Source organism: Crocodylus siamensis, chromosome 4, assembly GCF_052110815.1.
Source record: "Crocodylus siamensis isolate JL-2025a chromosome 4, ASM5211081v1, whole genome shotgun sequence".
Classification (NCBI taxonomy): domain Eukaryota; kingdom Metazoa; phylum Chordata; order Crocodylia; family Crocodylidae; genus Crocodylus; species Crocodylus siamensis.
Genome location: NC_143398.1, coordinates 20,162,278 through 20,178,903, shown reverse-complemented (window position 1 = coordinate 20,178,903; position 16,626 = coordinate 20,162,278). Strand labels below are relative to the sequence as shown.

General features: G+C 39.8%; 1 protein-coding gene across 1 annotated transcript in view; it reads left to right on the top strand.

Moving 5' to 3' along the window:
- The window catches only part of GNAI1 (G protein subunit alpha i1), a 50,755-nt gene that overhangs the window by 16,725 nt on the left and 17,404 nt on the right, over positions 1–16,626 (top strand). The window contains exons 2-5 of the mRNA XM_090041908.1: positions 10,237–10,279; positions 10,358–10,499; positions 13,123–13,280; positions 14,528–14,656. Of these exons, the coding sequence (XP_089898034.1) occupies positions 10,237–10,279; positions 10,358–10,499; positions 13,123–13,280; positions 14,528–14,656 (472 nt within the window). The remainder of the gene's footprint in view (positions 1–10,236; positions 10,280–10,357; positions 10,500–13,122; positions 13,281–14,527; positions 14,657–16,626) is intronic.

Sequence of the window (16,626 nt, the reverse complement as noted above, 5' to 3'; positions counted from 1 at the left end):
AGGGGCGGTTAATGCCTCCACCTCTCCCTTGCCACCAAATTTCCAGATCTGTGGGGAGCCATGTGATCTGGATGACACAGCCCTGTGAGCCAGATCCTTGATACAGGAGATGATAACTCCATAATGCTGCTGGAACAGTTGAAGGACCTTGAAGTCCCACTGCACTTTCCTTATCTCTAATGTGTGTGTATTGGTCTAGACTTTTAAGAGTTCTACAGGCAATATATTTTGATATCTAGTTTGTAGGCTTCAGTGATGCCTGGGATGCTAGAATTGAGTCTTTAATACTCCCACAACCCCTGTGCCTGGAAAAGGAAGGTGTTCCAGTTCCTCTACCAGGATAGCTATTGAAGCACTCAGAAGGATGGTAGATCTCATTTTCTTGGTGTATACACATTGATGGCTAGAAAATGGTATTTAGAGGTTTGCTTTTGGGAACTGGCTTGTAGGTAAAGTAGATATCACATTAGAGCAGTGGTCAAGGCAGTGGCAAGGGTTAATTGGTTTCTAAAATCCTGTTTTTACAAGTTTCCTTCAAGGCCTCCTATGTCTGACGTAGGCAAGCAGCAAGAAGACTCACAGGCTAGGAAATTGAAGACATGTTCCACAGTGTACTCAAACAGAGATAAGGAGCTCTGCAGCACTGGTGGCCACTGCAGAGCCCCTGGGATTTCCGGTTTCGGTAAATAGACCAAATTAAGATGACACTGTAAGTAACCAAAGTAAGATGTGTTCATGTGATGGGTTTGTGAAACAAAGGAATATGCTCAGCGGGCAGAACGTGGGCAGTATTACACCCATAGGGAGGCCAGTCAACAATGCCGAAAAATGAAGAGTCATCGCGGGGGGAGAGAGGATACAAAAGGAGGGATTTCAGAGCAGCAAAAGGTCCCTGAGGGCAGCACCCGAGGCCACCATGGACAGAGGGATTGGCCACCAGCCAATCTCGCCCACCCCACTGTGGGGGTGAGCCTCAGCCTTCGACCTCCAGGCTGCTGACATTGGACATTCTAGAGAGAACCTCAGAGTGAAGCTCATGTACTGGCCAGATGTACCTTGACTTTGGGACTGGTAAATATAGAATTGTTTGCATTTTTCTTATCTACTATCACTGTGTGTCAATAAAATTTGCCTACTATTGAATGATGAGGTTGTGGTTGATATGAGGGTTCTGCCTGGAACAAGGTGTCTGGGTCAGAAATCCAGAGCCAACAATGTAGCATATAATGCAACTTCTGTAATACTCTCCTAATATGTGTGCAAATTCAGCATTTCAGCATAATACCTAATCCATATTTTGAGCCTGGTTTTGTTGGTGAAACGATTGCCATATGTAGCAGTAGGTTGTCTTCCAGTAACAGACTAAAGCTTTGCCTATATTAGGCAAATCAGTTGTTCATTATAGGTTGAGCTCCGCATTAGTTGGCATATGTGGGTTTCAAATTGCCAAATGCAGATGCAGATTCAGAAGCAGCAATCTTTGAACACTGTCAAACTTTTGCAATTGGCTTCTGATTGAAGCGGCGATGGTGTCTTGTGGGAATCTTTAAGGCTCTATGGGCAGAGTGTATGGAGGAAGAGATGGATGGCCCTTTCTTTTGCTTATCTCCCTCTTGGGAGAGATGTACTTTCTTATACTTCCTGTCCAGAGCCTGTGCTGATGTGCCAAAGAGGAATGGGCACCAAGTTAAATTCTTCAATGTCATTTCATATTAATCCCTCAGTTTGTTTGGATTTTTGTTGTTGTTGTTGCTTTTGACTTTGCTGATAAGGGAATCGTTCCAAGTAGAGGGCAGAACAAGTTTTTTTCTCAGCCTAGTGATTATAAGTGATGAGGAGGTAAAAATAGCAAAATGAATAGTAGGTCCTATATTAGCAGACGTCTTCCTCGAGGCTTGTTCCAGTGCACTCAAAGGGCCTATCTGGATGGAAAAGTGCAGGCTCAGGGGTGATCTGATGGCCACCTATAAGTTTATCAAGGGTGACCACCAGGATCTGGGGGAACGTTCGTTCACCAGAGCGTCCCAAGGGATGATGAGGTCGAACGGTCACAAACTCCTGCAAGACCGTTTCAGGCTGGACATAAGGAAGAATTTCTTTACTGTCCGAGCCCCCGAGGTCTGGAACAGTCTGCCAGCGGAGGTGGTTCAAGCACCTACATTGAACACCTTCAAGAGTAAATTGGATGCTTATCTTGCTGGGATTCTATGACCCCAGCTGACTTCCTGCCCTTGGGCAGGGGGCTGGACTCGATGATCTCCCGAGGTCCCTTCCAGCCCTAATGTCTATGAAATCTAAGTGTAGGAAGCCAGATGAACCTTCGTTGTTGTGCCTGTCCCTTTTCATATGAGGAATGGAGTGTTAAACCATACAGCGAGTTACTGTATATATTGTCTCTAGATATGGAAGCGTTATGGGAAGATCAGTTTTGGGTCTTATCAGGCAGGAGGCATCTCTCTCCAAGGACTGGAGCTTGAAGTCTGGACACGGTCTTGGTGAATAGCTCTTGGGACAGAAGCAAACTATATGTGCTAAACCATCCTATAATACCTTATCTTAACTACAAGAAAATAATGAATGAGACTAAGTGTCCTATCACCCCACAAAGTAAGGAACTGAGATCACCTTTACACAAGAATTCATATGCTCCTCCAAATTTATTTATTTATTTATTTGGTGTATGTGGTTTCAGGAGAGTTTTTTCTGTCCTCTTAAGGTAATGTCATCACCAGTTCAAAGAGCTTGAAGGCCAGCAGGTAGCAATGTAAATGGGCATAAGTCAGTAATGTGGGATATGGTTTGAACATGTTCACAAGGGCGTTTGTTGTCATTGTGAAGGCCCTGTTGGTATAGATTTGAGGCACAATGATCCCGTCTAATTGGAAAATGGTAGAGAAGGCCCAATAACGGTGTGGTCAGTTAAAATCCTGCTTGACTTACTGTAGGATCAGAGATGACATGATAACTAATTGGTGCTTGTGCTGACCATTCTTCATGCTATTGAGTAAGTAAGGAAAAGTCAAAGGGTTTCGAAAGGGTGGAACCATACTGGGCATCTTGAGGGGAGCTGAGATATTGGTGGATGGAATATGTCCCAATGCATTGGCAGTGCAGGATTAACCCAGAGTCTGGCTAGTAAATTTACGTTAGCATTTGTAAAGTGGAGATGAGGGGGAGCAATGGTACTGAGTACTGGTAACCATGGGAGTGGAAATGTAATTTATAAGTCAATTCCTGTCGAGGGTGACTCCAAGATAATGATGAGGCTTTTCAGTGTAGTTCTACTGCTCAATACTAGGTTGAGATACTTCTTAAGTAGAAATATACAGATGTGCTAAATGAAGTATGTTGAGCTTGTGCTGACCCTGCTTTACCCTGAGTCAACCACATCTACACCGAGAGAGTGTTAGGCAGCATAGTAGGAACAGTATAAGAATCTGTAGTGTAAAAAAAACCCCGATTGCTTTGGACCAGTAAGTAGGGACCAAATGAGTAGTATTTTTTTTTCAGAATTCCTGTTGTAAGCTAAATGTGTGTACAGACATGTAAGTATATTTTGCATATAAAATTACCTATTACTGGATGTATAGTGATCCCTGGTGTAGAGAGGACTAGCAATGACCCTGAAAGCTGTTGTTGAATTTCAGCCTGGGGAACCAAACAAAAAGAAGGCTTTAAATGTTTGGGTTTTTTTGTGAAGTTGATGGGCATCATGGTGGGTGCTGTTCCCTGGCCTAGTTTTACTACTGCCCTTAAAATTTAGTTAAGTTTTCCTGTGAAATGTTGGACTACTTTGAATATAACTGGTTGTCAGACCACTTTTTTTCTTTGTGAAAGGGCCACTGGATCAAAAAATTAACAAATGTTTTTAATTATTACCTAGAGCATTGGCTAATTTCTAAGAACCTTTAAATATCCCAAATCTTTTTTCAACTCATTGTCATCATTTCAGAATTTGTCATTCTTCCAGTTTCAAACATTGATGTTGAGATCTTGATTTTATGTATTGTAACCATAGGCTTGGTCATTATAGTATTTTCTGTAGTCACCATCTAGAAAACTTGTTTTTCTACTTTTCAGAATGCTTTGAGGTTCAGCATGTTTGGAATTACAAATCAGACCAGTAACTTAAGTGAGTATTGGTTTAAGATGTAGCATTAACCATGCCAATGAGTTGAAAAAATCCCCAGTTTAGTCATGGCTGTCTCAAGGTATAACTGCCCCTTTCATAAAACCTAGAAAAACAGGAAAGAAAACAAACCCACTGGTTAGGGCAGAACTATGGATGTTGATAATTGATATAGTTTTATTTCAGCTTCAGTTAAGTTAGTTATCCACTTCTTAGTAGGTGATTTAGATTTAATAGTCTGTACAGACAATGGGTATTTAACGTCATTTCTGTAGTTAACACAGATGTTTTTAATTATATTCTTTTTCTTCAGTGGCATTTTGCATTTTAATTGTGACAGTTTTTGTTTTGGAATTTCTTGTTTCCTTTTGTCTCTGATTTAATTCAGTGCCAGGCTCCTATTGTTTAGTATGTTTAAAAAAATCTCTGTTCTCTTTGAAGTCCCATTTTTCTTTAGCAGATAAGATAATTTCCTGGCTTTTTGGTGCTAGTCCCTCAAACCAGCTCTTCCAGCTAGTCTTTTGCCTTCTTCTTTCACCACCTCAGGCTCCAGTCAGTTCTTGTTAATCAGTGTCCTGAGGAGAAGGTCTTTGTGTTTTTAGCTCTCAGTATGCTAGCCAGCTAGGCTAACCTTATTACAAGCTTGCAGGCTGTCCTATGTTGCATCTACCTTTTGCCACCCTCCAGCTTCTGGCAGTATGGAATTAAGTTAAATCCTTATCACTTAACTTTAATCAGTGGGCAGTTTGAAACATTAATTGCTGAACAGTTGGCGAACATATACTTCATAATGACTTAAATGGTTATATGTATCAATCATGCATTCCTAGTAATGTGGCATATGCCTGAATTCATGCAAATGTTTGTGTAGTTCAGAGTTCTGGGATGCTAGCTGAATATGGAACGTGGACTACTAAGTTACAAGACACTGGGAATAGTTTTAAAAGACCTTTGACCTGCTATTTGTAATTGAATCATAGACTACTTAAAAGATCTTGCATCAATTCTAATTTAAGCATATAAATTGTTCCATTCAAAAGTTTGAGGTATTGAAAACCGGTCTTAAAATGGAAATTGAGACATCTTTTAACTAAGAAATTTCAGTTGCCTTCTCCATAATACTTTGTTTAAATATATGAGAGCTGATGCCCTAAAGCTTTCATAGACAAACATCTTACATGTAAGATGTAAAATGAACATGCTTCAAAGTGTTTCATATGGTCATTCTGAATAACTCGGGAATTGCTGTCCCCATTTAGCTTTCTTTTGAGAGTTCTTTTTATGTATTTTGCTTGATACTTGAAACTGAATATAGAAAGGTTAAAATAAAGTCTGATGTTCAATAGTTTGATCTCAAAAGTACATAGTAACATAGCATGTTACATTTTTACTTGCTTGTTAAACAAGGGGAGAGGAAGTAATCATTCTAGTCTTTAGTTCTTTCTGTTGACTAATTTCATTTTTATGCAGGTCTGTGAAGAATGTATGTGTGACTTGATTACTAGGGTTTTTTTCCAAGTAACATTTTTATTGCTGATTCCCTGTACGTGTTTGTTGCAGTTAAACCATAACATCATTTTTTTTTTTTATAACTGATGCCTGATTGTATGAGGGGGAAGAAAAGGCCAAACAAATGAACCAAAAATATTGGCATGTTAATATTTGAAAAGCCACCTCATTTTTTTTAAAGTTTTTCTTTTTAAAAAAACTATAAACTTACAAATACACTGCTGTATGAAAAAGGATTGTAGTCTTAGGAGAGATATCTGTATGTGATCATATCAGATACAGAATTTTGATACACGAGACAGTGATGAGTGATGTTCTGAAATTGTCTCGGGGTTGAGGAAACCCATGACTCCAGAACTGTGCAAGTTATTGCTCCTGACTTATTAGTATCTTTATAGATAAAATCTAGTTCATATTTTGTAGTATTTTGACATGTTTTACCTAGCATGACAGTGTTCTTTTGGCTGTTTTAGAAATATATAATTATTTCTGTCATCTGGATTACTTGTGCGTGCACAAGAAACAAATTATGTGTAAGACAATGTTATGAAATAGGCTTTTTATAAAAGTGGCCTGGTTTGGAAGTTGAGTGCTCCTGCTAAAGAGGGGTAGAGGTTGAAGAAAAGGCGCTAGAAAGGTATTTGTCAACTCTTATGAAACTATTGAAACTTTTTGTATCTTTTAAAAAAAATGTAAACTAATGCTGGTCATGCATTAGGTTCATTCTTATGTTATTTTAGCAAAATCTCATTGAATTATTTAGATCAAGTTCTGGCCCAGTTGAAGCTCAGTAGCCCAGGATTTAGCCCAGGGGTAGGCAACCCCCAGATGCATGGCATGCAAAGGCATTTTGCTTGGCACTCTTGCCTTGGGGAAGGGCGCAGAGCTGCACTGCTACAACAAGGACTGGGCCCGCCATGGCTCCCAAGCTGTCTGCCCCTAGCACACCAACATTTTACAAATCAAGATTTGGGTGTTGACACTCTGCCTGAAAATGTTGCTGACCCCTGATTTTGCCTATTTGACAATCTCACCCTAATGGGTTGTATGCAGCTTTGTAACTAAGGAGCTGTTATAGTGTTATGTAGGACACTGCAAGCAAGCTTGCACACGTGTGTGAGCTCCTGTGCTTGCTCTCTCTCTTGCCTCTATTCATGGGATATTGTAAAGTGTTTTACATTACACTTTCTTCTAAAACTAGCCATGCACAAATATCATCATAAAATTCATAGATTCATAGACATTAGGGCTGGAAGGGACCTCGGGAGATCGAGTCCAGCCCCCTGCCCAAAGGGCAGGAAGTCAGCTGGGGTCATGGGATCCCAGCAAGATAAGCATCCAATTTACTCTTGAAGGTGTTCAATGTAGGTGCTTGAACCACCTCCGCTGGCAGACTGTTCCAGACCTCGGGGGCTCGGACAGTAAAGAAATTCTTCCTTATGTCCAGCCTGAAACGGTCTTGCAGGGGTTTGTGAATCTTCCAACTCTTGAACTAAGGGAGTGCTGTTTTCTTAAACATGATACTCTTCATTTTTAGCACATCTACTGCTCTCCATAGCCATGTCAAGCTGCACAGTGAGATTGAGTCTTGTCAGTTTCATTTTCAAGACTCTTATGCACAGTAGTCAAACTGAAAATGAGTTGCTATTGCTTAGACTAATACTAGGAAAGACCAATACTTTTTTCTTTGCTCAAAAGATGAAAATGAAAAGAGTGCTCAAAGGATTAAATGCAATGTCTTGTTCTGTTTGAGCAATATAACTGCCCCTTTGCAAACTCTAATGTTAACCTGCTGCACCTCTAAAAAAAAGTTGCTTAACTTGTTACAGTTTAAAAAATGGGGAAAGGCTCACTAATGTCACATTTTATTTGAATCCAGTGTATCCATGTAGGAGGTTGTATTTGTATCTGTAATATGTAGACAACCCTGACCCTTTCTCTTTATAGGATGGTGTGAAAAATATCTCTTCTCTAGCATGGGACAAGTGAACTGCAGCAGCTTTATTAGACATGCTTGCTAAATGTGGTTACAAAAGGTGAAGAGCTGTCTTAGGGTGTTGGTGCCAATGCTTTCTCAGTACCTGGATTGGTGAAACTTGCCCCCTATGAGATCCTTGGTGATATCAGAGCTTTCCTTCCACCTTTCTTTATCTATCTTACATTTTTTCTGTATAGAAATTGATTCTGTTGTAGATCGGGGATGGCTAACCTGTGGCATGGGTGCCATAAGTGGTGTAGGGTACTTCAGTGTGTGGTGCACAGGAGATTAGGGAGTGGACAGGCAGCACAGCAGCAGATAGGGCTGGATAGAAAAAAGGCTAAGCAGCAAACTGGGCTCCAATTTGGAGGAAGAAGAAAGTACTGCTACAGATCAAGTATGGAGAAGAGGGCTGGCAGCAGAAAGCAGAGCAGAAGATTGGGTAGGGCATTGGAGTGGCGCTTGGAGAGAGTTCTGGACTAGTTTGGTTAACCTGCCCAAAAGGTTGTTTTCCCCCACTGTTGTAAATGATAAAGTTGTCATCGGTACGAGTTTCAGATGACTATATTATTCATAAGTAGTAAAACAAAAGCAATGAGTATAGAAGTCATCTCAGATGAAAATCAAAGAATGTATGTAATATGTGAACATATACCTCTTTAACATTGTGATTAACCAAGTGACTTGAAAATTTTATCAAACAAACCCATCCCCAATCTCCCATAGAAAGGGAAATATACCTTGAGGTGTGTAACACTGCAAAATAATTCTGTACATTTTAGTAACATGTTTGATTTATATAGATCAGTGAGTTTTCACAACTTTTAAAGGACAAAATAGTACGTGGATTGTGAATTTCATGATATCTAAGCCAAAAGGTTAATTTAAGTTAGGGTTACCATTAGAGAGGCACCAATACATTGGTCTGATATCGGATTAGTACTGATATGAAGAAAATTGCCTGTCTCAAATATCGGCCCGGTGGGGCTGATAATTTGACTGATAAATGTCCATGCTGTGCATAGACCAGAGCTGGCAGCATGGAGAGCTGCCTCTGGCTGGTAAGTCAGAAGGGAAGGGGAGAAGGAAGGGGCATGGGGGGGGGGGCAGATGAAGGCCCCCCCGTAGTCAGGGAGGGGTCAGGTGTTGCCCAGGAGGGTGGGGTATGGGATGGAGGCTCAGATTGTGGGATGGGAGCAGCTCCTGCCACTGCTTACACCCTGGGGGTGGGGTATTGCAGGGCTGGGAGTGGAGCTGCAGTGAAATTTGGGGTGGCTACAGCATCCTCTCAGTGCTGCTGGAGCCCACTCTGAGCCCAGCCCACAGTGAGAAAAGCCCCGCATAGCACCAGCTCTCTGGCTCCACCCCGCAGCTGCAGCCCTGCCCTGTGCCATGCAGATCCGGGGGCACATATCCGTTCCCCTCCCCCTGCCTCCATCCTCCAGGGTTCAAGCAGTGGCGGGAGCTGGTCCCCCACAAACTGTACCTCCACCCATAGGGTCCTAGCCCCTACCAAGTTCACTTTAGTTTCTCTGCTACAGCAGAGAAAGCACCCCCAGGGTCCTAGCACCTGCCTTTTTCTATCTGTTCCTCTTGCAGTGGCTTCTGATCACCATGGGGTATAAGACTGCAACTTGTGGAGGGGACTGTGTTGTAGGCAGCAGCCCACTGTGGGGGGGAGGTTCAGGGGGGCACCTGAGAAGCAGAGGGAGCAGGGGGTTGTTGCTTGGAAGTGAGTGGTTGACTGTGGGTTTGCAGTGTGGGCAAGGCACTGCGAGTTGGGAATGAGGGGCACTGGCAGGGCCAGGGGTACCTGGGTCAGAAGTGAAGCAGCAAGGCTGGGGTGGGGTGGGGGCTGTGGTTCAGGTGTGAGGAGCAATAGAATGGGCAGGGCCAGGGCACTTGTATATTCCTGCCCCTCAAAATCATATACTACCCCCATCCCTCCACACACGTGTGATGGGTGTCCTCTTTTTTTTGGAACTGGAAATATGGTAGCCCTTTTTAGGTTCTAGATAAAATGAGTAATAGATTAATTGGCTGGGTGTGGTTAGTGCCATAATACTTTCTTTCCCTTCCCCTTTACCCCCCCTCTTATTCATCATATTTATGTATCTCATTTTTCAAAAAGTTTAAAACCCAAGTTAGTACTGGTGATGGTTAAATTACTTAGATATCATAGAAATGACATTTCAGTTCCACAATGTTTAAGAGGTATATTTTGAATATTTGTTAGGAAGAGCACGGGCAACATTACATTGCTGGTAAATGTTGCAGTGATTTTTTTGTTTGTTTGTGACACGCAGTTTTAAATGCAAAGCTGTGCTTGTAAACTTCATCCTTGTGCAGTTGAAACATAGAGTTTCTAAGGAAACTGTAGGACCATAGTTACAAATAAGAAGTATTTCAGAATTAAATAGAATTTCATGATTTCGACACTTCTAATTAAAGACTTCCTCCTTGGTCTTCGTTAAAAAGATTTCCAATAGCTATCTTAAATTTATTGCGGGAATGTATATACTTTAGAAAGGACTAATGAAATGGGAAACACATTTTTAAACTGGTGGTCTTGAACATGGAAGAAAATAAAGTATTAATTTTTACACTTTTTATTTTACAGGAGCTGGAGAATCAGGGAAAAGCACAATTGTAAAACAAATGAAGTAAGTATCGTTGAAAGGCAGCAGCATAAACAAATTGTTTTCTTTGAAGAGGAGACTCAGTATTTTTTTTCTTCATAGGATTATCCATGAAGCTGGTTATTCAGAAGAAGAATGTAAACAGTACAAAGCTGTTGTCTACAGCAATACCATTCAATCTATTATTGCTATCATTAGAGCAATGGGGCGGTTGAAGATAGACTTTGGTGACTCAACCAGGGCTGTGAGTATTGAAGTACTTAAAAAAAAAAAGTAGATGTCCAGCTAAGATATGAGTTCTTATCCATTTATACCAGGGTTACATGATTTTTATTTCCTTTTCCTTATCCTCACTCAACCCCCGCCAAAAAATGAATTTAGATTGTCCTGTCCTGATGTATCAGTGTAGAAGAACAAATATGCATGGTCTGCTTGTAGCATCCTATAGAAATGAATAGATCTTTTCTCTTGCAGACATTTATTTTATACAGTACCATAAATAGTTTTACACTATTTTATACTACACTGTTATATGAAGTAAATTGCAAAAAAAAAAAAAAAAATCCTGAATGCTTACTTTGAAATGCCTACATTATTTCACTTTACTAGGAGTCAGTCAGTATGTGTAGCATTCATTATCTTATAGTATTTCTTGGCTCAGTAGTTACAGTATGAACTTTCTTGCAGAAAAGATAGAGGAAAGGGAGAAATTTGTGCAGTGTATTGAAAGACATGAGCGAAGTATTTGGGCAGGTTCTTTATGTAGCTTACTTTCACCCTAACATCAAGGTTATAGTTGTGAATAATATAAGGGTGGTATTGGTAACAAAGAACAAGAAGAAGAAAAGTAGATTTTGGTAAGAAGGAGGCATTAATCCTTGCACTTGATACTGCCTCTTATTTGATTAATCTCAAAAGCACTTTCAGGGAGTGAGGGAGGTTATTTTTCAGTTTTCTAAGACTACAATAAAACTGGTAGCATAAATGATTCTTAGTCCTGTCCTTTACTTAAATAAACCAAAGAATTGTCTATCGTTAATTGCCTTGCATGTGTATAATAAATGAGTTTGAGATCTGGTAATTGTACATATAGTTGGTCAAAGCTGATTTCTGGAACTGGTACCCTCAAGTTCCTTACCTGTATTTTGTTTTGTTTTTATATAATCATAGAAAATGAGGGTTGGAAGGAACCTCAGGTTCATCCAACCCATACTTCCTTTTTAGGTAAGCCAGTCATCACTCTTCTAGTGAGAGGGCTTTTCCTACTATTCTCCTAAACCTCCCTTGCTGCAACTTCAGATCATTGCTCCTTGTTCTGTCATCTGTCACCACTGAGAACTGTCTAGCTCCATCCTCAATCCTGCTCCTTGGTCCTGAAAGTTAAAGATGCAGCTTACTTTGAAGACTCCCCTTCAAAGAACAGGGTTGCGCACTGTCCTGCAAACTGATTTGCAAACTGCCCTGTTTGCTCCTAGAGTCTGCTTTTACATGCTGCTGGGCCTAGACTGGCTCCACCCCCTTATTAGGGTTTTTGCCAGACACAGGCAGCAGTCACCTGGCAGCCTCCCAGCTACTTAGAGCGCTCGCCCAACCACACAGCCCCTAAACAAACACTCAGTAGGCCAAATGCACAGGCAGCCCTGCCTCTGGTACCTTCCCAGAGCAGGTTCTGGTGCCTGGCCCTTGTTCTTCTCCTTCCTCCTTTTATTCCCACTGAATTGCTTGCGAACAGCCCTGTTTGCTGCCCATACTGCAGAAAAGAAGAAATAGAACTATCAGGGTTCTGCAATTATTTATGCAACTTATACATGTTCTTTTGATGTTAATGCTCTGAATTCCTACTATGACCACATTTAAAATAATCTTCTGATATTTGATTTGTATCCCTGTGAAATAATAGGTCATGTAACATTCAACATCTATGAATCTGTTACTAGCATTTGTGTCCTTTGCTCCAAGCAGTCTTGTCTCCAAAGTGTCCTTCCTCTTCTTTCATCAAAGATACAAGTCTGTTATCCTACAGGAGATCAGTTGCCCTTTGCTTATATTACCTCCTTTATTATTTGTTAATATCCACCACTGCTTGATTCAAATCATTCAAGAAAATTCATTTTTCACAACAACCTAAAAGCATCTAAGCTTTTAAATACAATTTGTTTATTTAACAAATGTGCTTTCTTGCTCACCCATTTTCTTGGTCTACCTGACCTATGTTCAATCTTTTAGGAGGGATTTTTCACCTTTCTGTTTACTGGTAAGTGTTTAGATTAGTGATTGATGCTAAAAAACCCCCCACATGTTCTTGTGGATCACACTTGAGTATGAGTTAAGCCTATCCATATAGAATTTTCCAGTGAGGATTGTGTTGTTTTAAATAAAGGCAAAATCTGTATGTCACTTTCATTTAGATTTAAAAGACCCATATTTGAGTTTTTGACAAACAAGCAGTTTGTCTTGGCAAACACAAGAAAGAAAATAGAAGTGCAATTAATGCTTGTCATGTTGGAGGACACAACTTCTAGACTGTCATTCAAACAAATCTGAAAATTAAGGCATTGTTCTGTATAAGAAAGGTCAAAGCAGTGCAAGTGTAAGGTAAAAAGTCTTTGGGGGATTTGGCATAAAATTCCTCAGATTCTATCACACATTTAAATTAATGTCTGCCTGTGGCCACAGAGATGGAAGTAAATTTACTTACATTATTAGTCACACACAAATCAAGGGGTCTTCTTGCATCTCTAACTGTTTCTTTAGGATTAGTCAAATTGACTCATTTTCTTAAGCTCGATTATTTTTTTTTGTGCGTGGTGGTGTAAGGTTTATTCTTAACCTAGTTTTTTTTCTGCATTTCCCCCCTCCCCCCACAGGATGATGCTCGTCAGCTCTTTGTTTTAGCAGGAGCAGCAGAAGAAGGATTTATGACAGCAGAACTTGCAGGAGTTATCAAGAGACTGTGGAAAGATAGTGGCGTTCAAGCTTGTTTCAGCAGATCTAGAGAATACCAACTTAATGACTCTGCTGCATAGTAAGTAACCAAGGTTTTGTCCTGTAAAGTGGCATTTTATGAATTTTACCTAAATTTTAAAACAAGGCATTTTTTTCCCCCCTAGTCAACACAGAGGAAAAAGATCCTCATTTTAAATTTGTATACAGAGCAAGCCGGGGGAGGGGGCAGGAAGCTGCTGCAGTTCTGTCTTTATCCCTGAGCATAGAGAGTACAGTACTTTGACTTTGGCCCTGAGCACAGAGTACCAGGAAACTGTCCCCTGCCTGGCCGGTCAGCAGTGCTGCTGCTGCTGCATAGCTTGGCAGAGGCTGTGCTTCAATGTACTATGTTTTGTGACCTGGTAGGGAACAGAACCCAAGTGGCATCTGACAGTAAGGGGGACAGAGACTGTTGGGAGGGCAACAATCGTCTTTAAGTATTTGTCAAGAAATAAATTATTTCAGTCAAACTTAGCCATATACATGTATATTCCATTAAAGTATATGATATAGCGATGCTGAAAATTTTCAGATGTCCGGTTTTTATTTGTCTGTTCTGAATCTGGTGGACTGCTTGAATTTTTCTGGGTTCTTCAAGCCATGGAACAAGCTGAGCTCAATGTAGCAGATATCTTGAGTTTTTATACAAAGCATGTTCGTGGTACCATGTCCTGAAAATCACTATTTTTATGCATCATTTTTCTTGTCAAAACCATTTATCTCTCTGGCTGTAGTATTTTAGGTAACTCATTCAGTTTCATGCAATTTCATAGTACTGTTTAACTCCCCTGTATATATCTCTGAGGTTGATAGCTTCTGTTAATAAAGGAAACTGTTCTTTTTTTAATTTGATTCTTTTTTAAAGTAAGCAAATAAAAACTCACATTTGCCTTATATATAAGTGCTGGATTTACTGGCATGTATGTTAAAAAAATTAAAAATGTTTTGTATTTAGGATTTCTGAACAGAAGGAAAGCTGGGTTGACAAGAGTACCCCAAGATAATTCATCTAGTAAATGAGCAGTTACAAAGCACTTGCATTTTTTTGAATATGTATAGCTTTGTCAAAGACTTAGCACACTTGTTAAAAAATAATGGGTTAAGTAATCTCTAAAATGCTTGTGTTGCTTTTTGATTTGCAGTCTTATCTCAAAGTTTACCATGTCTGTGTGTCTATGAAAATTTGTATGAGGATTTTAAATGTGTCAGTTTAATCGCAAACAAAATACCTTTATCTGTCTGAGCCTTATTTTCAATAACTGAAAGCAATATTTCATTTATTTTCAGTTACTTAAATGATTTGGACAGGATAGCACAAACTAGTTATATACCAACTCAACAGGATGTTCTCAGGACTAGAGTGAAAACTACAGGAATAGTGGAAACTCACTTTACCTTCAAAGATCTTCATTTTAAGTGAGTGTTCATACTAAATATATACCCCCATAACTTTGGTATGTGTAACAAATTTTAAATATAGATTGACTGTGCAGTTTATTAGTAAGCTAATATTGTGACTAACTACTTGTACTTTTGCAGAGTTATTTCCAGACATTTGATTCTATTTTTCGGCAGAAGGGCAGGGCCGGGTGTCAGCTTAAAGATTAACTTGTTCAGAAAGGCATATGCTTTTGTAGGCAACACCCTATGTCATCAAATGCTGTGACACTGTGCTACAACTATAGGACATGTCATAGAATCTGATACAGTAGGCAGTTGCCTGCCAAAGCTTACGATTTTCTGAACAAGTTAATTTTTAAGGTAACACCCTAGCCTGTCTTCTGCCAGACTTCAGATGCAACTAACAGCCAGCTACCCTTTTTATTAAATGAAAAGTTGAGATTACTTTTTTTAAAAGTAAGGTATGCATGCCTTCCATTTTCTTTAATACTAGCTTTGGTGCAAGTGACTATAATATTCCAATCTTTCCATGCCCAATAAAATTGTGTAACAAAAATAAGCTGTTTTGAATTTCAGACTGTTTTATCTAATTCTTCAGCAAAATCCAAAATGGAATGAAAAATTTAAATCTTGGTTCAAGTTGAGATATGATGATTAACTGTTCTATACTATAAAATTGTAATCTAAGATGTAAGTATTCTAAATCAGTTTACAAACAAGTCTGTTTCTGTAGCACTTGGTCTGCTCTGAATGTATTATCATTGTACTAGTTTATGAATAATTTTCTGACTTAAAGTATAATGATCCTAAAATGTTGAGAACTCTGTTGTAATGGAAATATAAGTTTTTGAGGGTTCAGGAAAACTTAAAAGAGCAGATGTCTCTAAGAGCAAGTTTAAGATTCTCCCACTCCTTCATGTTTGGAAACTAAACGCATTGAATTTTCTCTATACCACTTAGCAAACTGATGTGGGGACAGAGGGGTGAGAGAGACTTTTTTGTTTTTAATATTTGTATAATAAGGCTTTTTTAAAAATGGCCAGTGTAATGTTATATTCCAGGTGCTGAACATGAAATTCTTGTTAGCAACAAGAAAGCAAGAAAGACCATGTCACTGAATATTGAAGCCCCTTTCCCCATGCCCTTCACATAAGACCATATGTCCATCTTCCTCATTGCAGAGGGCACCCTTTGGCCCAGTGTGACAAATTGGTCCATGCCTTTGTTGCAAGGTGAAGTGTCCAGGTTCAGATGTGGCATGTGACCAACCCAGGAAGTAGGATTTGGAGTGGGAGGGAAATACGGTAACATGCAGGTGAAACTTTCTTTTGTGATAGAAGAGTGTTTGTGTTTAACACGTTTTTCCTTTCAAAGTAAATAAGTAATTTTATAACTTGGTAGATTTATCCCTTTTTATATTTGAAGCTCATTTTGATGAGAGTAGGAAAAGAGACCCAGTTTGTGCTTGTGAAGTCCCCAAGACATACATTATTCACGAGTCTGTAGCATTTTTACACATCTCCAAAAGCATGTAAAGACTTCCCAGAAAGCACTTTTAAAGGGATTTCCTCAACCAACCAAATGATTCTCCCTCTTCCCCTGCATCTAGTAAAGAAGGTCAAATGGGCAGGAAGGAGGAGAGACCAGAAGGCATTAAAGTCTAGATGTTTTGATTGGTGTAATGACTTGTCGAGGGCAATTATGAGCCCGTGGATCGTGAGAGTGTTTGAACTGTAATTAGAGATTTTTTTTTTCCGTACTCTGTAAAAAATGAGTAAGATAGTGTGTCCCATTGTGAATTGACTAATGTGTGTCCCATTGTGAATTGACTAATGTGTGTCCCATTGTGAATTGACTAATGTGTGTCCCATTGTGAATTGACTAATGAGTAGATTCACACGAGTGTTAACTGAGTCCATACGTTTAAGTTGGTGGGGAGTCGCATGTGGTCCTGCAAAAGGGCATTGGTTGATGCATTAGCCAGA